Genomic DNA, 22,961 nt, shown 5'->3' on the forward strand with positions numbered 1-22,961 from the left:
AGAAGGTCCGGGTTTGAGCCCCGTGGCCGGCGAGGACCTTTCTGTGTAGAGTTTGCATGTTGTCCGCGTGGGTTTCCTCCGGGTGCTCCGGTTTCCCCCACAGTCCAAAGACATGCAGGTTAGGTTAACTGGTGACTCTAAATTGACCGTGAGTGTGAATGGTTGTCTATGTGTCAGCCCTGTGATGACCTGGCGACTTGTCCAGGGTGTACCCCGCCTTTCGCCCGTAGTCAGCTGGGATAGGCTCCAGCTTGCCTGCGACCCTGTAGAACAGGATAAAGCGGCTCCAGATAATGAGATGAGATGTTTAAGCTTTACACTGATTTTCTTAAACCAAACTGAAACTTGTTCTGCAGGTCATGGATTTTTTTGACATGTTCCTTTTTTGTTTTTCTTTCTCTTTTAGTGCTTTAACTGTTTTCAGACATTACGAACTGGAAGCTTCTTCAATGACTGTGGTATGGAGGACAGACAAGAGAGAGTGAGTGAAATTCAGTTCTTTTTGTTTTACTTGTATAAAGAATGAGCTTGGTAAAGATATAGTGTATGGTTAAGGGATCAGAGCTCTTAAATGAAACTAACAGTACAATAAAGCATCACAGACTCCAAGGATCAATACTCGGCCTGGTACGCTTCTTATTATAAACGCTTCCATTGGGAGATATAATCTCTTTCCGCTGCTACGCTGATGATGCTCAGCTCGACCTTCCTCTGACACCCAATGATTGTGCTCAGTGAGGGTCTTGAAGACATTAAAAGCCTCATGGCAAGTAGTTCTCCAAACAAAATAGGTTATTTTTGGCCCAGTCAAACCTAAAATCGATATAATAAATAACCCAGGGCTACTGTTACAATATGTTAAATGTCATGTCAGGACGGAGCGGCACGGTGGTGTAGTGGTTAGCACTGTCGCCTCACAGCAAGAAGGTTCTGGGTTCGAGCCCAGTGGCTGATAAGGGCCTTTCTGTGTGGAGTTTGCATGTTCTCCCCATGTCTGCGCAGGTTTCCCTGACAGTCCAAAGACATGCAGGTTAGGTTAACTGGTGGCTCTAAATTGACCGTAGGTGTGAATGTGAGTGTGAATGGTTGTCTGTGTCTATGTGTCAGCCCTGCGATGACCTGGCGACTTGTCCAGGGTGTACCCCGCCTTTCGCTCATAGTCAGCTGGGATAGGCTCCAGCTTGCCTGGATAAGCAGCTACAGATAATGGATGGATGGATGGATGGATGTCGGGAGTTCATTTTGGAGGTAATTTTTCTATCTGGGTCTCAGATTTGAGCATCAAATCAACTTTGTGTTCAAGAACAGCTTTTCATGACTGAGTGAAAGGTATACAAGCCTTTATATCAGCATGTCTGTACAACTATAACGCCTTGTATGGTAGTTAATAACTTCACAAATTGCAAGATTTTTTTTTTTTTTACTTAGGGGGCTTACCAGCAAATAATGACTGACCTTCAGACTCCACTACTTCACAAAAAGTCATGTGTGAAGTCACTAAATAATAGAGACAGAAAACGTAGGTGGCCTGATATTTGAAACTCAGGCATAAAAATTATATAGTGTACCTGGTTTAACATTTGACAGATGAAGGGTTACTGTCGGGTAAATCTCAGAGTTGCGTGGGATTTTCAGAAAACAGGAGGTTTAAAACAATAACAAGAGAATTTCCAAGAAACTGCATTACTTGATCATGCAAAATATACAACCCCGATTCCAAAAAAGTTGGGACAAAGTACAAATTGTAAATAAAAACGGAATGCAATAATTTACAAATCTCAAAAACTGATATTGTATTCACAGTAGAACATAGACAACATATCAAATGTCGAAAGTGAGACATTTTGAAATTTCATGCCAAATATTGGCTCATTTGAAATTTCATGACAGCAACACATCTCAAAAAAGTTGGGACAGGGGCAATAAGAGGCTGGAAAAGTTAAAGGTACAAAAAAGGAACAGCTGGAGGACCAAACTGCAACTCATTAGGTCAATTGGCAATAGGTCATTAACATGACTGGGTATAAAAAGAGCATCTTGGAGTGGCAGCGGCTCTCAAAAGTAAAGATGGGAAGAGGATCACCAATCCCCCTAATTCTGCGCCGACAAATAGTGGAGCAATATCAGAAAGGAGTTCGACAGTGTAAAATTGCAAAGAGTTTGAACATATCATCATCTACAGTGCATAATATCATCAAAAGATTCAGAGAATCTGGAAGAATCTCTGTGCGTAAGGGTCAAGGCCGGAAAACCATACTGGGTGCCCGTGATCTTCGGGCCCTTAGATGGCACTGCATCACATACAGGTATGCTTCTGTATTGGAAATCACAAAATGGGCTCAGGAATATTTCCAGAGAACATTATCTGTGAACACAATTCACCGTGCCATCCACCGTTGCCAGCTAAAACTCTATAGTTCAAAGAAGAAGCCGTATCTAAACACGATCCAGAAGCGCAGACGTCTTCTCTGGGCCAAGGCTCATTTAAAATGGACTGTGGCAAAGTGGAAAACTGTTCTGTGGTCAGACGAATCAAAATTTGAAGTTCTTTATGGAAATCAGGGACGCCTGTCATTCGGACTAAAGAGGAGAAGGACGACCCAAGTTGTTATCAGCGCTCAGTTCAGAAGCCTGCATCTCTGATGGTATAAGGTTGCATTAGTGCATGTGGCATGGGCAGCTTACACATCTGGAAAGACGCCATCAATGCTGAAAGGTATATCCAGGTTCTAGAGCAACATATGCTCCCATCCAGACGACGTCTCTTTCAGGGAAGACCTTGCATTTTCCAACATGACAATGACAACCACATACTGCATCAATTACAGCATCATGGCTGCGTAGAAGAAGGGTCCGGGTACTGAACTGGCCAGCCTGCAGTCCAGATCTTTCACCCATAGAAAACATTTGGCGCATCATAAAACGGAAGACACGACAAAAAAGACCTAAGACATTTGAGCAACTAGAATCCTACATTAGACAAGAATGGGTTAACATTCCTATCCCTAAACTTGAGCAACTTGTCTCCTCAGTCCCCAGACGTTTACAGACTGTTGTAAAGAGAAAAGGGGATGTCTCACAGTGGGAAACATGGCCTTGTCCCAACTTTTTTGAGATGTGTTGTTGTTATGAAATTTAAAATCACCTAATTTTTCTCTTTAAATGATACATTTTCTCAGTTTAAACATTTGATATGTCATCTATGTTCTATTCTGAATAAAATATGGAATTTTGAAACTTTCACATCATTGCATTCCGTTTTTATTTACAATTTGTACTTTATCCCAACTTTTTTGGAATCGGGGTTGTATAAGTGGCAGAAAAAGCTCTAGAAAAACACACCCAGGCAGTTTACCTTTCAGAACTGGATTTGTCACCTGGGAATTTCACCCACAACAGTCTCTAGAGCTTACACAGAATGGTGCGAATAACAAAAAACATCCTGTGAGCAGAGGGTCTACTCCAGGCTGAAACGCCTTCTTGATGAGAGAGATCAGAGCAGAATGACCGAACCAGTCTGAGCTGACAGGAAGTCCATAGTAACTCAAATAAGCACTCTTTATAACCATGTTGAGCAGAAAAGCATCTCAGCATGCACAAAACATCGAGCATTGAGGTGGATGGGCTACAACAGCGCAAGACTGCATTAGGGTCCACTCCTGTCAGTCAAGAACAGGGATCTGAGGCGACAGGTTCACAGAAAGTAAAAAGAAATATATAGCTTGGTCTTTTTCCCGTCTTCATCTGTCCAGTTTCAGGAGATCCTCTTTCAGTTTCTGAAATACTCAAACCAGCCCATCTGGCACCAACATTCCTGCCATGCTGACGTTTGATGTGAACTTCAATTGATTTTATGCATTGTGCTGCTGCCACATGATTGAATGATTGGAGAACTGCTTAAATGAGCAGGTGTACAAGTGTTCCTATTAAAGTGCACTGTGTGTGTGTGTGTGTATATATATATATATATATATATATATATATATAGTTAACTGTGATTACTGACTCTGATTGTAGGTATTGAATGCAGGTATTGAATGTGAGTGAGTTAGCGGGCGAGTGAACGAGTGGGCAAGTGAGGGGGTGAGTGAGTGGAGTGGGTGAGTGAGTGAGGTGGCGAGTGGGTGAGTGAGTGAGGTGGCGAGTGGGTGAGTGAGTGAGGTGGCGAGTGAGTGAGTGAGTGAGTGAGTGAGTGAGTGAGTGAGTGAGGTGGCGAGTGAGGGAGTGAGTGAGTGAGGTGGCGAGTGAGGGAGTGAGTGAGTGAGGTGGCGAGTGAGGGAGTGAGTGAGTGATGTGGCAAGTGGGTGAGTGAGTGAGGTGGCGAGTGGGTGAGGTGGCGAGTGGGTGAGTGAGTGAGTGGCAAGTGGACAAGTTGGTGGGTGAGTGGCAAGTGGGCAAGTGAGTGAAGTGGTGAGTGAGTGAGTGAGTGAGTGAGTGAGTGGCAAGTGGGCGAGTGAGTGAGGTGGTGAGTGGCGAGTGAGTGAGTGAATGAGTGGCAAGTGGGTGAGTGAGTGAGGTGGTGAGTGGCGAGTGAGTGAATGAGTGACAAGTAAGTGAGTGGCGAGTGAGTGAGTTGGTATGCGAGTGAATGGTGAGTGATTGAGTGGTGAGTGAGTGAGGTGGTGACTGAGTGGCGAGTGAGTGTGTGTCGAGTGAGTGGCGATTGATTGTTGAGCGAGTGAGTGGTGAGTGAGTGGCGATTGATTGTTGAGCGAGTGAGTGGTGAGTGAGTGGCGATTGATTGTTGAGCGAGTGAGTGGTGAGTGAGTGGCGATTGATTGTTGAGCGAGTGAGTGGTGAGTGAGTGTGTTGGTGAGTGAGTGGGTGTCGAGTGAGTGGTGAGCGTGTGAGTGAGTGAGTGAGCGAGCGAGGCAATTGAACTACAGTAAATTTCTCAGATAAACAACCATACAGTAATTTAGGGATTTACTGTATCTTAAATACCAGAGCACTTCTTTATTCTGGAGCTCTCAAACAGTTCATGATGCGTAGTTAATGTATATCGCAGAGCTATAGAGCTCAGTGTGATGAACAGCAGAAGCTGTAAACAAAGTTGTTCATTCGTGTAATTCCAAATCAATCTTTGTGATGCTAGAAAATGAAAGCACATACCACAAAGAAGAGATAACATTTAGGCAATGTATATGTTCATGTATGCTGCCATTAAAAGCTTTTGTAATGAAGTATCTGAACTATTGTAATTTCTGAAAGAGTCAGGCACTGTACAGCTCTCCTAGTGATTCAGACTGCTTTTGTAAAGGCAGACATTTATGTCTGCCAGGAACAACTGCGACTCCTTAGCAAGCTTGAACACTGCAAAAAATTGAAAAGTGAATTTAAGGAGAAAATTACTTAATACAGTGGCATGCAAAAGTTTGGGCACCCTTGCTGAAAATGTCTGTTACTGTGAATAGTTAAGTGAGCAGAAGATGAACTGATCACCAAAAGGCATAAAGGTAAAGACGAGACATTTCTTTAATATTTTCCGCAATATTACATTTTTATTTCCATCATTTACAGGCGTAAAATACCAAAAGAGGAAAAGGGCCTGAAGCAAAGGTTTGGGCACCCTGCATGGTTAGTACCCAGTAACACCCCCTTTGGCAAGTATCACAGCTTGTAAACACTTTTTGTAGCCAGCTAATAATCTTTCAGTTCTTACCTGGGGGATTTTCACACATTCGTCCTTGCAAAAAGCTTCCAGTTCTACAAGTTTCTTGCGCTGTCTTGCATGCACTGCTCTTTTGAGATCTATCCACAGATTTTCAATGATGTTTAGGTCAGGGGACTGTGAGGGCCAGGGCAAAACCTTCAGCTTGTGCCTCTTGAGGTATTCCATTGGAGATTTTGAGGTGTGTTTTGGATCATCGTCTTATTGTAGGACCCATCCTCTTTTTAACTTCAACTTTTTTACAGATGGTGTGATGTTTGCTTCCAGAGTTTGCTGGTATTTATTCGAATCCATGCTTCCCTCGACCAATGAAATGTGCCCTGTGCCACTGGCTGCAACACAACCCCAAAGCATGATCGATCCACACCCATGCTTCAGAGTTGGAGAGGTGTTCTTTTCCTGGAATTTGGCACCCTTTTTTCTCCAAACATACCTTTGCACGTTGTGGCCAAAAAGTTCTATTTTGATTTCATCAGTCCACAGGACTTGTTTCCAAAATGCATCAGGCTTATTTAGATGTTCATTTGCAAACTTCAGACGCTGAATTTTGTGGTTCGGATGCAGGAAAGGTTTTCTTCTGATGACTCTCCCATGAAGGTCATATTTGTTCAGGTGTCACTGCATAGTAGAACAGTGCACCACCACTCCAGGGTCTGCTAAATCTTTCTGAATGTCTTTTGCAGTCAAACAGGGGTTTTTATTTGCCTTTCTAGCAATCCAACGAGCAGTTCTTTCAGAAAGTTTTCTTCATCTTCCAGACTTCACCTTGATCTCCACTGTTTCCGTTAACTGCCATTTCTTAATAACATTACAGTACGATCTGAGGAAACAGCTACCTGGAAACACTTTGCTACGTTCTTGTAGCCTTCTCCTGCTTTGTGAGCATCAATTATTTTATTATTCAGAATGCGAGGGAGTTGCTTAGAGGAGCCCATGGCTGTTGATTTTAGGGACAAGTTTGAGGAGTCAGAGAATTTATACAGCTTTGAAATCTGCATCATCTGACCTTTCCTAACGAAGAATTTGAACAAGCCACAGCTCAATAAGCTAATTAAGGTCTGGAACCTTGGTAAAAGTCACCCGAGAACTCAAATGTATTGGGGTGCCCAGACTTTCGCATGGTGTTCCTTTTCTTTTTTCACTCTCCACTTGTACAAAACAAAAATAATACACAAATCTTGCAGAAAACGCTGAAAAGAAATGTCTCGTCTTTACCTTTATGCCTTTTGGTGATCAGTTCATCTTCTGCTCACTTAACTATTCACAGTAACAGACATTTTCAGCAAGGGTGCCCAAATTTTTGCACGCCACTGTATTAGTGAACTTATCTTGCTGCATGGACAGATATTTTTACTTGATAAGACATCTTAGAATAAGTTGGTTGCAATCTAGAACTAGGTTTAATAATCTCAGACTTGGTGTCTTGTATTCTTCTAATAGGAACTGCTAGATCGTTTCAACTATATTCACGATATTTTCACTTGCTCGGATATCATTTTTTGCATTGAAGCTGTTGGGTCTGCTTGCTTGATTGTTTCCATCACACTCATTTTGCGCTTAATGTTTGCTTTGTTGAAAGCATCAGGCAATCGAGCAGCTCACCATTACTTTTTCTCATCAGCTGTTTTTCTTTTTTCACATCTCCGTTAAAAGGCTTTCTGCCTTTCCAGTGCGTTTCTGTTAAATGAAAAGGCCCAAGCCTGATGTTTCAGGTGCAGCTTTGACAATGCTTTGACAATGTATGTAATATCAGAGAGAACATATCTGTGACGAATCTCAGTCATCCAGGTACATACGGTAGTAATCTGTGGTTGGTTGAAGAGAGCAACTGGACTTGCTTGAAGATTCTTGAAAATGTTTCGCCTCTCATCTGAAAGGCATCCTCAGTTCTGTCTGACTAATAGGGAGTATCCAGTATTTATCCTCTCATGGATCATCATAGAATCCGAATCAGAATGCTGATGGCTGCATTGTAGGTGGCTGATAAAAGATGTCATAGACCCCCACCTCTGTTCAATGATGGTCGTTCCAGGTTGACAAAAATGAACGATCCTCTCTGGCTACGATGTCTGCCAGTTTTCTGGAAGTCCTCTCATAGGGATCTCATCCCAAAGTGCGTAGAAACATATCTGTGACGAATCTCAGTCATCCAGGTGCATAGTAATCTGTGGTTGGTTGAAGAGAGCAACTGAGGATGCCTTTAGGATGAGAGGCGAAACGTTTTCAAGAATCTTCAAGCAAGTCCAGTTGCTCTCTTCAACCAACCACAGATTACTATGTACCTGGATGACTGAGATTCGTCACAGATATGTTTCTACGTACTTTGGGATGAAATCCCTACGAGAGGACTTCCAGAAAACTGGCAGACATCGTAGCCAGAGAGGATCGTTCATTTTTGTCAACCTGGAACGACCATCATTGAACAGAGGTGGGGGTCTATGACATCTTTTATCAGCCACCTACAATGCAGCCATCAGCATTCTGATTCTATGATGATCCATGAGAGGATAAATACTGGATACTCCCTATTAGTCAGACAGAACTGAGGATGCCTTTAGGATGAGAGGCGAAATGTTTTCAAGAATCTTCAAGCAAGTCCTCTTCAACCAAGCCTTCAATCAAGGCTCTCTTCAACCAACCACAGATTACTATGTACCTGGATGACTGAGATTCGTCACAGATATGTTTCTACGTACTTTGGGATGAAATCCCTATGGGAGGACTTCCAGAAAACTGGCAGACATCGTAGCCAGAGAGGATCGTTCATTTTTGTCAACCTGGAATGACCATCATTGAACAGAGGTGGGGGTCTATGACATCTTTTATGAGCCACCTACAATGCAGTCATCAGCATTCTGATTCTATGATGATCCATGAGAGGATAAATACTGGATACTCCCTATAAGTCAGACAGAACTGAGGATGCCTTTAGGATGAGAGGCGAAACGTTTTCAAGAATCTTCAAGCAAGTCCAGTTGCTCTCTTCAACCAACCACAGATTATCAGAGAGAACTTTTATTGCAGCTGTCTGTCTGTATAATCCAACCATCAGTCGTATAATTGCTGATGCAGTTGTCACACGATTGGCTGCTATTTGAATAGATGACTGCAAGTTAAAGAACGCGAATGCTCATCTCATCGTCTCTAGCCGCTTTATCCTGTTCTACAGGGTCGCAGGCAAGCTGGAGCCTATCCCAGCTGACTACGGGCGAAAGGCGGGGTACACCCTGGACAAGTCGCCAGGTCATCACAGGGCTGACACGTAGACACAGACAACCATTCACACTCACATTCACACCTACGGTCAATTTAGAGTCACCAGTTAACCTAACCTGCATGTCTTTGGACTGTGGGGGAAACCGGAGCACCCGGAGGAAACCCATGGGGACATGGGGAGAACATGCAAACTCCGCACAGAAAGGCCCTCGCCGGCCATGGGGCTCGAACCCAGGACCTTCTTGCTGTGAGGCGACAGCGCTAACCACTACACCACCGTGCCGCCCCACACGAATGCTCACTGAAGATAAAGTTTTAAAGATAGATTATGATAAGCTATGACATTCTCTTTTGTAAGTATACAATTACTAAGAATACCTAGCTGGACAGAAAATGATTCCAAAGAGTACCATTCTGAAATCATACGTGCTGTTTTAGTTCAAATATAATCCTTCCTTTCCATTCACATTTCCAGCGAGGATACCCTTTATACCAGGGTTTCTCAAACTTTCTGAAGCCAGTGACTCCTTTATCTCCAAAAAAAATCCACAGAACCTTTCAGTCCATCTTTACTTCATGAACAGTTCGAATATTATGTTGTTCAATATTATGCTGGCTGTTTGATTGGAGCCGTAGAGCTTTTTGTTCCTGAACTTTCGACAGGACTACATATTTATTAAGGTTTAAAGTAATCCCATGTAAACAAGTGTCCCGTCAAAAGTATTTATTACTGATAGTGGTAGGTTGTGAGTTCCACAGCTGTAACAAATGATAAAAATCACAGGCGTCTGGCTATGCTTTATGGACCACTGGGGATCTCTGGAGCTCATTTTGAGAAGCATTACTTTTTACAGTCAAAATCTTTGTGAGATTGAAGGAGCCGTGGATGGAATGCTCATCTCTATGCACTCTCCAACCCTCTTGAATCCCAATTACGACTGCAGTAAAGTGTCATCCACCAGTGATTCTTTACAGATACTGTGGCCAAGTTATGTGAGAGTGGCCATATGATGCCTTCCCCTGGGCAAAATTAGGAGTGTATCAGATGGCAAGGAATGGTGTGTTTGTTGGAGAGTGTTATGCCAAGTATCTTCTCTGTGGTTTAGAAAATGTGTAACATCACACCAGAGGGCATGCATCGGAGTAGAGAATGTTCTGACTGCATCCATACTTTGTCTTGTACATCATGCGAATCAAACTTCATGTCATTGAACTACGCAGTCCGCACAGGAGTCGAGTCAAATTTAACCCAAAGCTTCCACATGCAAGATCAGAAGCTTTGACTGCCTTGGGCTGCGGTTTGATCATCCCAGCTGTCAGTAATGCTCTCGAGAGCGCCAACTACAAACATGGCCGCTCAGAACTACAACACCCACGAACCACAGCGCCCTCTATCACCTGTTTGTTAAAGACACCTGTCACTCGTTTCCTGGTTCATCAGCCCCTGCTATATAATCACCTTTCCCACTCTCACTCGATGCGAAGTATTGTTCAGTGTTCTTTCCTGTCATACCGAGCCTTTATTCTACTGCCTGCTTTATTGTGTTCTCGACCCTCGCTCTTGTATCTTTCTCGTTATTGTCTAGCCCTGTCCGCATTGCCCCGTCTACCGATTGATCAAGCCTCGCCTGTCCTACGACCTTGATTCTAGTCTTGCGTTTTGGCTTGGTTTCCAGTTTGCTTTCCCCGCTCTCCCCTGCACATACAGTACATCCGTAAGTGCCTGCACCCTGACCCACAGTAAAACTGGATCATGTGTTCAGTAGCCACTGATCTGATGTGAACAAACTCCAGTGCTTCAGCAGAATGGAAATCCAGCGCACCTTCAGCATTATACAGGGTGTTTAAAAAAAAAAGATATTATTTGAGATGTAAATATCCCATAAACTGAACAGACTTAATGTTGAGCAATAGAAGATTTATTCCTCAAAATCTGAATGAGAAATTCAAAGGGACAGTGCCCTCCACAATTATTGGCACCCCTCGTTAAGATATGTGTCAGAAAACAGAATCCAGGGACACATGTCTGCCCGGGGGCATTTTGAGTTATTGACAGATTCAGAAAGTACAGTTTCTAAGCTTTCCAATGATGCCTTCCATGTGGAGATCTGACAGTATTTGAAGAATGTGTGGCCTTTTGAAAGTGCATACCTCTTAAAACAGGAAAGGGAGAAAATCGCCCTCAAAGTTTTCCATCTCAGTTACTCTGGGTGTAGGGCGGGCACATAATGGTGCTCATTTGCATGATATTAAGGAAAGCTCTACCCCCTACGAGCTAGCATGATGCTACTTTCATGTAAACAAAGATCACCACGTCAATTTTCCTTCCATGCAAAGTATGCCCAACACAATTATGAAGTACAAAAATAAGTCCTAAAGTATACTTTAACGTTTTGTGGTTGAAAAATTACTCACACTGTTAGAAAGAAAGATAGCACGATGATGACACAACTAACACAACGCTAGTTTCATGTAAAGCCTCGGTCACAACCGGCCGTACAGTACGTGCTCCTACGGCCGGTCTACATGCAAAAAACGCAAGAAACACACGGAGAGCGCGCGTGAAATGCACGAGAGCGCGCGTGTGATGTGCTGATTTTCGAGCCGCAGAGGTTCTTTGTCATGTCAAACAAACTCTACGGGCGCTTACGTTTTTTTCAGGTTGCAAGACAAACTTACGGCCAACGCACGTCTTTCTCCGTGAACAAAAAAAAAAAAACGCAGCGATTTGGGAAACGCCAAAAATTGCACGGCCAAAAAATCGTACGTCCGGTTGTGACCTAGGCTTAACCAAACCACAACACTCTCCGTTACATGCAAAAATAACCACACAGCCTTAGATTAATAAACTTACCCCATCAGAAAGAGAAACGGCGCCTTGCACACACCAATGCCTCCGATGGAATGTAATCCTAGAACGGTCCGTGTATCATCCGATCATGCAAGTATTCCATTTAATCTGGAAAACGAGGTTGCGGTTTTTTTTGCTAGAAATGTTTATCTCCGATGTAAATACTGTGTGTATGTTTGCTTCGCGGTGTTTCAGCTCCTCTGCGCTCTGTTTAGTAACTCATTCCATAGTGAAATTACACGCCTGTATGCAGCTAAGTAGCCATGCGCTCAACTCGTATCATACAGCTGATTCGCAAAAAAAAAAAAAAAAAGACTTAAATCATCATGTGAATGGCCCATATGGTAATTTACCCACACCCCCCAGCAGACTACAGTCCTGACAAAAACGAGACAATTTGCAACAAAAAATGTATGCTTTTCCAACAAAACAATCTATTATCTGAAATACTGATTGCATTCTTCAAGATCTCAACTTGCACATGATGGAAAAAAACAAAAATCACAAATTTCGAAAAAAAAAAGCTTCTTTTGCGATTATCTCGGATTCGTTTCGACCGACATGTGTCCCTGGATTTGGTGAGGGGTCACATATGTTCTTAGGCTTCTAATAAATTCTTTTTTTTTTTTTAAATAATATAGGACAACAATGCAAAAAAAGAGAAAAATCCAACCTTTAATTCAAGTGCATTTATTCAATGGGGAAAAAAAATCCCACATTAAGAAATAATTATTTTACATGAAATCATGTGTGCCGCAATTATTGGCACCCCTGATGTTAATACTTTGTACAACTCCCTTTTGCCAACAAGACAGCACTTAATCTTCTCCTATAACATTTCACAAGATGGGAGAATACAGAGAGAGAGGGATCTTCGACCATTCCTCTTTGCACAATCTCTCTAAATCATCCAGAGTCCTGGGTCCTCTCCTATGCACTCTCCTCTTCAGCTCACCCCACAGGTTTTCAATTGGGTTGAGGTCTGGGGACTGAGATGGCCATGGGAGGAGCTTGATTTTGTGTCTGGTGAACCATTTTTGTGTGGATTTGGCCACATGTTTAGGGTCATTATCTTGCTGAAAGACCCAGTGACGACCCGACTTCAGCTTTCGGGCAGAGGCCACCAGATTTTGATTTAAAATGTCCTGGTATTCCAAAGAGTTCATGATGCCATGCACCCTAACAAGGTTCCCGGGGCCTTTGGAAGAGAAACAGGCCCACAGCATCACCGATCCTCCCCATACTTCACAGTGGGCATGAGGTGCTTTTCCGCATACTCATCTTTTGTGATGTATTAGAGTGTTTGTTGCCAAAAAGCTCTATCTTAGTCTCATCTGACCAAAGCACACGGTCTCAGTTGAAGTCCCAGTACCGCTTAGCGAACTCCAGACGTTTACGTTTATGCTTGTAAGTGAGAAAAGGCTTTTTCCGTGCATGCCTCCCAAACAGCTTGTTGGCATGTAGATAGCGCCTGATGGTTGTTATGGAGACTTTGTGACCCCAAGATGCTACTCTTTGATGCGATTCTCTAACAGTGAGCTTTGGAGAACTTTTAACTTCTCTTACCATCCTCCTCACTGTGCATGGTGGCAAGATAAACTTGCATCCTCGTCCAGGCTTGTTTGCCACTGTTCCAGTTGTTTTAAACTTCTTGATGATTCCTCTGACTGTAGATATGGCCAGGTGTAGGCGAGTGGCTATTTTCGACACACATCTGCCTCACTTGAATGGTGTGTTCTCTTGTCTTTCCCATGTTGAAGAGTGGATAACAGAAATAGGCCTCTGTGTCACATCATATTTATACCCCAGGGAAACAGGATGTGATGAATTACTAATTAAAGGTTCCTAGATACTCTGATCAACTTTATAAACTACAGTCGAAATGACAGAAGTGCTTCAATTGCATTTATTTTCTAGGAATTGTTATGAGTGCCAATAATTGTGGAACAGGTGATTTTATGAAAAAGTAATTATTTCTTAGTCTGGGATTTTTTTTTTAAATTCACTTGAGTTAAGGGTTACATTTTTCTACAATTTTCAGTGTGAGATTATGCTTCTGCAATAAAAATTGAGTTTATTTTAAGGCTTTTAACACATCTTAACCAGGGGTGCTAATAACTGTGGAGGGCGCTGTATGTGGATTCCATGAACGATTTCACAAATTTTCAATATGCACGCCTCCGAGACACAGACACACGCACAGCCTTCCTCTTTGAACTTTTTGTGCCGTGTCCAAATCTGCGTTGCAGTCGGTGCATTGTTATAGAATTCTCTTATAAACGTACGCTGCACAGTCTTGTTCGATTGTGTTCGAGCGTACTCTAACACAAAACGCCTTTTCTTTTCCAGTGAATGGCATTTCTATACCTAAAAAGATAAAAACAAAAAACATCAAACATAAAATTTTGACCTGTCCACACATGCTGCTAAAATCTGAGGTCAACTGAACGAGAATCGGCGAAGTTATTAGATTGTGAAATGATGTCACATTTTTTGAAACACCCTGTATTTTCAGAAATGATGCCTGGATGGTAGGGAATTTCAGTAAATCATGCAGTGGAGGCATAGTCACTGCTCTATCTAGGAAAGTGAACGTTTTTCTTCACTTCATGCTCTGATGATGCAGCATCAGAGGAAGGTAACGGATAGTTAATAGTATTCCCATAACATGTGAGCTGCACCTCATGCTTCCCTATGCTGCATTTAGGGACAGTGAGCGCTTATGGTAAAGATGATGGCTTTGCTCTTGGAAAACAGCACAAGGTATTACTGTAATAACGGGGATCTGGTGGTCCAGAACATAAAAAAGTAGATTATTTTTTTAAACTGAAGATTCCACATTTACTTTTATTATTATTATCTCATCTCATCTCATCTCATCTCATCTCTAGATGCTTTATCCTGTTCTACAGGGTCGCAGGCAAGCTGGAGCCTATCCCAGCTGACTACGGGCGAAAGGCGGGGTACACCCTGGACAAGTCGCCAGGTCATCACAGGGCTGGCACATAGACACAGACAACCATTCACACTCACATTCACACCTACGGTCAATTTAGGCCAAGTTTACATTAGACCGTATCTGTCTCGTTTTCTTCGCGGATGCACTGTCCGTTTACATTAAAACGCCGGGAAACGGGAATCCGCCAGGGTCCACGTATTCAATCCAGATCGTGTCTGATCCGGTGCTGTGTAAACATTGAGAATACGCGGATACGCTGTGCTGAGCTCTAGCTGGCGTCGTCATTGGACAACGTCACTGTGACATCCACCTTCCTGATTCGCTGGCGTTGGTCATGTGACGCGACTGCTGAAAAACGGCGCGGACTTCCGTCTTGTATCACCTTTCATTAAAGAGTATAAAAGTATGAAAATACTGCAAATACTGATGCAAATACTGCCCATTGTGTAGTTATGATGGTCTTTAGGCTTGCCATCTTTTCCACTTGCAAGTGGTAAGTGACTTGCGCACAGCGGCTCAGTCCCGAATCACTGCTCGTGCACTACACTCGCGCGCTCTGTGAGCTGCGCAGGGCCGGAGTGCGCACCCTCCAGAGGGCACTCGCTGTTCAGGGCGGAGTGATTTGGAGCGCAGCCGCTGAGGAGGAAGCGATGAGCCGCACTGACACATTTCAACTTACGTGCCGAATTAGTCATGTGATTAGCGTATCCGTGTATTGGCGTTGCTGTGTGCACGCGAATCGTGTATTGGCGTTGCTGTGTGCACGCTAATCGTTTTTAAAAACGTTAATCTGATGATCCGCTGATACGGTCTAATGTAAACCCCACCTTAGAGTCACCAGTTAACCTAACCTGCATGTCTTTGGACTGTGGGGGAAACCGGAGCACCCGGAGGAAACCCGTACAGACACGGGGAGAACATGCAAACTCCACACAGAAAGGCCCTCGCCGGCCACGAGGCTTGAACCCGGACCTTCTTGCTGTGAGGCAACAGCGCTAACCACTACACCACCGTGCCGCCTCACACTGAATATTTTTGCAAGAATTTCTGCATTTATCGTTGCAGCAACTGCATGTAAAAGAGCATTGAAAGCAGCATTGTTCTCCCTGTTCAATCGGAGCGGCCATGCAATTATCGTTTTAGTAAACACATGGTAATACCATAAACAATTTATGTTCATGTCTGTTTTTTGGGTGCCACTGTGTATGAGGAACGGTACTGCCGAATGGCGCTCACTTAGGGGTTATACACTCACTGGCCACTTTATTAGGTACACCCACACACCTGCTGTTTGTTTGATGCAGTTCTCTAATCAGCCGATCCCTTGACAGCAGCACAATGCATCAAACCATGCCGATACAAATCAAGAGCTTCAGTCAGTGTTCACTTCAAACATCAGAATTGGAAAAATTGTGATCTCAAAGTGTGACTTTCATGGTGGCATGGGTGTCGGTTTCAGCCAGATGGGCTGGTTTGAGTATTTCCGAAACTGCTGATCTCACAACAGTCTCTAGAGTTTACACAGAATGGTGCGAAAAACAAAAAACACTGAGTGAGTGACAGCATGGTGTGAGCTGCCAGGAAGGATATAGCAACCCATTAGCAACTCTTTACAACCATGGTGAGCAGAAAAGCATCTCAGCATGCAACAGCAGAAGACCACTGTGGCAGCGGGGGCGTGGTCAAGCGCCGGTCTGTGACAGGAGGGTGGAGCCGGGGAAGGTGAGTGGCAGAATCGCGACACCTGAGGATAATTAACCTGTGTTTGTGTGTGTGTTTCCCAGTAACCGCTCCCTATTTAAGGAGGCAGAGAGAGAGGAGAGGGAGCGCAACCCGGGACCAGACGAGTGTGTGTGTGAATAAACAAACGAATAACTAAGATTTGTAGACTGAAAAGTTGTAAGAATAAATCACCTTGTCTGCCTCCAAACGCTGTCCTGCCGTCCTCTGTGCTCCACCCACACTCAATACGCGCTACAGTGGTGCTGAAACCCGGGACACGGTGGAGCACCAACACAGCAGCCCCATGGAATCCTCCCCGTTCACGGACTTGGTCCACGCCCTCGCCACGGCTCAGCAGAGCCAGCACCAGGCACTTGTCACGCTCCGAAAGGAGCAGGAGCGCCGCTTCGAAGCCCTGGTGCTGGCCCAGCAGGAAGATCGAGAGGCGTTCCGGCGTCTCCTCGCGTCGGCGGGGTCCACCAGCGCCCCGGCCGCGGGCCCGTCTCCCCTCACCGTGACCAAGATGGGCCCGCAGGACGACCCCGAGGCTTTCATCACATTGTTTGAACAGGTCGCCGAAGCCTCGGGGTGGCCGATGGAGCAGCGCGCGGCGCGCCTCCTCCCCCTCCTGACGGGAGAGGCGCAGCTGGCCGCGCTACAGCTCCCCGCCGATCGCAGGCTGGCCTACGCCGACCTTCGCCGGGCTGTCCTCCAGCGCGTGGGGCGCACGCCGGAGCAGCAGCGCCAGCGCTTCCGCGCGCTGCGGATGGAGGAAGTCGGCAGCCCGTTCGCGTTCGGCCAGCAGCTCCGGGACGCCTGCTGGCGGTGGCTGAGGGCCGAAGATCGCGACGCCGAGGGAATCATCGACCAGGTGGCGCTGGAGCAGTTCATCGCCCGCTTACCAGCTGGAACCGCGGAGTGGGTCCAGTGCCACCGCCCGGCGTCGCTGGATCAGGCCGTGGGACTGGCGGAGGATCATCTGGCGGCTGTTCCTGCAGCAGGACAGCGGACGACAGCATCTTCTTTCTCCTCTTCTCTCTCTCTTTCTCCCCCCCCTCCTCCCGTGTCCCGTCCTCGCCCCATTCCCCCACCGCGGAGGCGGTGGCCGGCTCCACCCCAGCCGGCCCGCCGCCCCCGTGGTGCCCTCCCGTTTCTCCCTTCTGTGTCTGTCTCTCCCCCCCCTCAGGTGAGTGAGCCCCAGAACACAGCTGCAGAGGGAAGGCCCGGGCCGGTTTGCTGGCGCTGCGGGGATCCGGGCCACCTGCAGCAACAGTGTGCAGCGATGGAAGTGGGGGCGGTGGTGCGGATCCCCGACGCGCCAGAGGCTGCCCTCGATCGGGCCGGAGCGTATCGCATACCGGTAAGTGTACAAGGGGCTACATATCAGGCGTTGGTGGATTCAGGTTGCAATCAGACCTCAATCCGCCAAAGCCTGGTGCAAGGTGAGGCATTGGGGGGAGCACAAGGGGTGAAGGTGTTGTGTGTGCACGGGGATATTCACAGCTACCCGTTGGTGTCGGTCCACATACATTTCAGAGGGGAGAAATCGATAGTGAAGGCGGCGGTTAATCCTCGCCTTACCCACTCTTTGATCTTGGGGACTGATTGGCCGGGATTTCGGGGTTTAATGGCACGCCTAATAAAGAGTGGGTCCTGCCGGTTAACAGGGGAGGGTCCCGGTGTCGCTTTGGCTGGAGCTGCGGTCGCAGAGCCGTCTACGTCATCTCCGCGACAGAGTGAGGAGCCACCGGCCCCTCCTCTTTCTATTGGGGAATCCCTCGCGGATTTCCCACTGGAACAATCGCGAGACGAGACTCTGCGACACGCGTTTGACCAAGTGAGAGTAATCGATGGTCAGACGCTCCCGCCGGGCGCCACCCCGTCCTTCCCCTATTTTGCCATTTTGAAGGATAGGTTATACCGAGTGACGCAGGACACTCAGACGAAAGAGCGAGTCACCCAATTGCTAATTCCAAAGAGCCGCCGGGAATTGGTATTTCAGGCGGCTCACTTTAATCCCATGGCTGGACACCTCGGGCAGGATAAGACACTCGCCCGGATAATGGCCCGGTTCTATTGGCCGGGGATTCGCGGCGACGTCCGTAAGTGGTGTACGGCGTGCCGCGAATGCCAGTTAGTAAATCCAGCGGCCATTCCAAAAGCGCCCTTGCGCCCCCTACCATTAATCGAGACCCCATTCGAAAGGATTGGGATGGATCTCGTCGGGCCATTAGATCGGTCAACACGAGGGTACCGCTTTATATTGGTTCTGGTGGACTATGCAACACGATACCCGGAAGCGGTGCCTCTTCGCAATATCTCAGCACGCAGTATTGCGGAGGCCCTCTTCCACGTCATCTCCCGGGTTGGAATCCCGAAAGAGATTCTGACTGACCAAGGCACCTCGTTTATGTCACGAACACTGAGCGAACTGTATGGGCTACTGGGTATTAAGCCGATCCGCACCAGTGTTTATCACCCACAGACGGACGGGCTAGTTGAACGGTTCAACCGCACCCTCAAGAATATTATCAAAAAATTCGTAAGTGAGGACGCACGTAACTGGGATAAGTGGCTCGAACCCTTGTTGTTTGCAGTGCGAGAGGTCCCCCAAGCCTCCACGGGGTTCTCCCCGTTTGAATTATTATATGGGCGTAAGCCGCGCGGCATCTTAGATGTACTGCGGGAAAATTGGGAGGAGGGACCTTCACCGAGCAAAAACGAAATTCAGTACGTTATGGATCTGCGCGCAAAACTCCACACGCTCACCCACCTAACTCAGGAGAATTTGCGGCAGGCCCAGGAACGGCAAACCCGCCTGTACAACAAGGGCACGCGCCTTAGAGAGTTCACTCCGGGAGATAAGGTACTCGTCCTGTTGCCCACGTCGAGCTCCAAATTAATCGCCAAGTGGCAAGGACCCTTTGAGGTCACACGGCGAGTCGGGGACGTCGACTATGAGGTTAGGCGAACGGACAGGGAGGGGGCGCTACAGATCTACCACCTCAATCTGCTGAAACTTTGGAACGAGGAGGTCCCCGTGGCGTTGGTGTCGGTAGTTCCGGAGAAGGCGGAGCTGGGGCCGGAGGTCCAAAAAGGGTCATTGGCATCGCGTACCTCTCCGGTCCCCTGTGGAGACCACCTCTCCCCGACCCAACTCACGGAGGTCGCCCAGTTGCAGGCCGAGTTTTCGGATGTGTTCTCGCCCCTGCCCGGTCGCACTAACCTCATAGAACACCACATAGAGACGCCCCCGGGGGTGGTAGTGCGGAGCCGTCCTTATAGATTACCCGAACACAAAAAAAAGGTGGTTCGGGAAGAACTTCAGGCCATGCTCGAAATGGGCATCGTCGAGGAGTCCCACAGTGACTGGAGCAGCCCGGTGGTCTTGGTTCCCAAGGCCGACGGCTCGGTCCGGTTCTGTGTGGACTATAGAAAAGTCAACGCGGTGTCTAAATTTGATGCGTACCCAATGCCTCGTATTGATGAGCTGCTCGATCGACTAGGCACGGCTCGCTTTTACTCGACACTGGATTTGACGAAGGGATATTGGCAGATCCCCTTGACTCCATTATCCCGGGAAAAAACGGCCTTTTCCACACCGTTCGGCTTACACCAGTTCGTCACACTTCCTTTTGGGCTGTTTGGGGCGCCCGCTACATTTCAGCGGCTGATGGACAGGGTCCTCCGGCCCCACGCCACCTATGCCGCCGCTTACCTAGATGATATCATCATTTATAGTAATGATTGGCAGCGGCACCTACAACACCTGAGGGCCGTCCTTAGGTCGCTGAGGTGGGCGGGACTCACTGCCAACCCGAAGAAGTGTGCGATTGGGCGGGTGGAAGTACGGTATCTGGGCTTCCACTTGGGCAACGGGCAGGTGCGTCCCCAAATTAATAAGACGGCAGCGATTGCGGCCTGCCCGAGGCCCAAGACCAAAAAGGGGGTGAGGCAGTTCCTGGGGCTGGCTGGCTACTATCGTAGGTTTATACCTAATTATTCGGACGTCACCAGCCCGCTGACTGACCTCACTAAAAAGGGGGCGCCAGATCCGGTCCAGTGGACGGAGCAGTGCCAGCGGGCTTTCTCTGAGGTAAAGGCTGCACTGTGTGGGGGGCCACTTTTACACTCCCCTGACTTCTCTCTCCCTTTTGTGTTGCAGACCGATGCGTCGGACAGAGGGCTGGGGGCCGTTTTGTCCCAGCAGGTGGAGGGGGAGGACCGCCCGGTCCTGTATATCAGCCGGAAGCTGTCGGTGCGTGAGGGGCGCTACAGCACCATTGAAAAAGAGTGCCTGGCGATTAAGTGGGCGGTCCTCGCCCTCCGTTACTACCTGCTGGGGCGCTCTTTCACTCTCTGTTCGGACCACGCGCCCCTCCAGTGGCTCCACCGCATGAAGGATGCCAACGCGCGGATCACCCGTTGGTATCTGGCACTCCAACCCTTCAACTTCAAGGTGGTCCACAGGCCGGGGGCGCAGATGGTCGTGGCGGACTTCCTCTCCCATCAAGGGGGGGGGGGGGAGTCGGCTGCCGGCCGGACGAGCGCCCGGCCTGAGTCGGGCGGTGGGGGTATGTGGCAGCGGGGGCGTGGTCAAGCGCCGGTCTGTGACAGGAGGGTGGAGCCGGGGAAGGTGAGTGGCAGAATCGCGACACCTGAGGATAATTAACCTGTGTTTGTGTGTGTGTTTCCCAGTAACCGCTCCCTATTTAAGGAGGCAGAGAGAGAGGAGAGGGAGCGCAACCCGGGACCAGACGAGTGTGTGTGTGAATAAACAAATGAATAACTAAGATTTGTAGACTGAAAAGTTGTAAGAATAAATCACCTTGTCTGCCTCCAAACGCTGTCCTGCCGTCCTCTGTGCTCCACCCACACTCAATACGCGCTACAACCACACTTTCTTCCACTCCTGCCAGCCAAGAACAGGAATCTTAGAATCAAGAACAGGTTCCTATTAAAGTGGCCGGTGAGCGTACTGCTGAATGGAATAGAGAATAGTCATTTCGGTTTCCTATTTTAATTTCTGACCATTACAAATTCAATACACAAACAAACCGAGGAAGTATTCTATCATGTAGAATATAGAATTCTACTTCTCTACTCCATTGGTACATGCTTATAATCAGATTAACATGTTCTGTTGACTCTTGAAAATACTCTTACGAGCCTTGCATTTCATTAAGGAGTAAGACACCGTGGTAGATAACTTTCTTTTTTGCCAGAATTGTCATTACTGATATAGAGACTTTCCAAACCGCAGATCTGTTCATCAAAGGTCTTTACTTTAACCACATTTGTAAATATAGACAAAATTTTGAATCTAGTAATGTGACGTTACAGACAAGTACTCAGGTAGTCATTACCATGGAGTTAACTCGATATTGCGATAACCTTCATAATTGGGACCTGAGAGACAGAACATATAACTTGATATAGTTGGTTATCTCACTCTTAGATAGAATCCTGAAGACCCTGCTTAAAAGGCCTAAACAGGTTCATCCATCCATCCATTATCTCTAGCCGCTTTTTCCTGTTCTACAGGGTCGCAGGCAAGCTGGAGCCTATCCCAGCTGACTACGGGCGAAAGGCGGGGTACACCCTGGACAAGTCTCCAGGTCATCACAGGGCTGACACATAGACACAGACAACCATTCACACTCACATTCACACCTACGGTCAATTTAGAGTCACCAGTTAACCTAACCTGCATGTCTTTGGACTGTGGGGGAAACCGGAGCACCCGGAGGAAACCCACGCGGACACGGGGAGAACATGCAAACTCCACACAGAAAGGCCCTCGTCGGCCGCTGGGCTCAAACCCAGGACCTTCTTGCTGTGAGGCGACAGCGCTAACCACTACACCACCTAAACAGGTTCATGTGTAACAAATTGATATATTTGTGCTCTGTTTCTGAACATTATACCAAAAACCATAATAATGAGCTGAAATCAATTTACCAGGTCAGGTTTTAACATGGGGCGGCCATGATACCATTATACCCAGGATAGATACCATTTCTATCTTAGTATTGTCTATTATCAATTCTACATTACAATCTATTTTGTGTCTCCCAAACAACATGATCTTTGTTTTGCTTAGATTTAATGATAATTTATTTTTGTCAAACCATAGTTTTAGTTTATTTATTTCAGTTGTGGGCGGCATGGTGGTGTAGTGGTTAGCGCTGTCGCCTCACAGCAAGAAGGTCCGGGTTCGAGCCCCGTGGCCGGCAAAGGCCTTTCTGTGTGGAGTTTGCATGTTCTCCCCGTGTCCGCGTGGGTTTCCTCCGGGTGCTCCGGTTTCCCCCACAGTCCAAAGACATGCAGGTTAGGTTAACTGGTGATTCTAAATTGAGCGTAGGTGTGAATGTGAGTGTGAACGGTTGTCTGTGTCTATGTGTCAGCCCTGCGATGACCTGGCGACTTGTCCAGGGTGTACCCCGCCTTTCGCCCGTAGTCAGCTGGGATAGGCTCCAGCTTGCCTGCGACCCTGTAGAAGGATAAAGCAGCTACAGATAATGAGATGAGATGAGGTAATA

The 22,961-nt window shown here is 46.9% G+C and overlaps 1 protein-coding gene across 1 annotated transcript in view; it reads left to right on the top strand.

Moving 5' to 3' along the window:
* LOC132873125 (cAMP-specific 3',5'-cyclic phosphodiesterase 4D-like) overlaps positions 1-22,961 on the top strand; it is a 372,176-nt gene that overhangs the window by 15,180 nt on the left and 334,035 nt on the right. Inside the window, exon 2 of the mRNA XM_060908382.1 lies at positions 407-481. Coding sequence (XP_060764365.1) covers positions 461-481 — 21 coding nt within the window. The 5' untranslated portion in view covers positions 407-460. The remainder of the gene's footprint in view (positions 1-406; positions 482-22,961) is intronic.

Source organism: Neoarius graeffei, chromosome 25 (assembly GCF_027579695.1).
Source record: "Neoarius graeffei isolate fNeoGra1 chromosome 25, fNeoGra1.pri, whole genome shotgun sequence".
NCBI classification, from domain to species: Eukaryota; Metazoa; Chordata; class Actinopteri; order Siluriformes; family Ariidae; genus Neoarius; species Neoarius graeffei.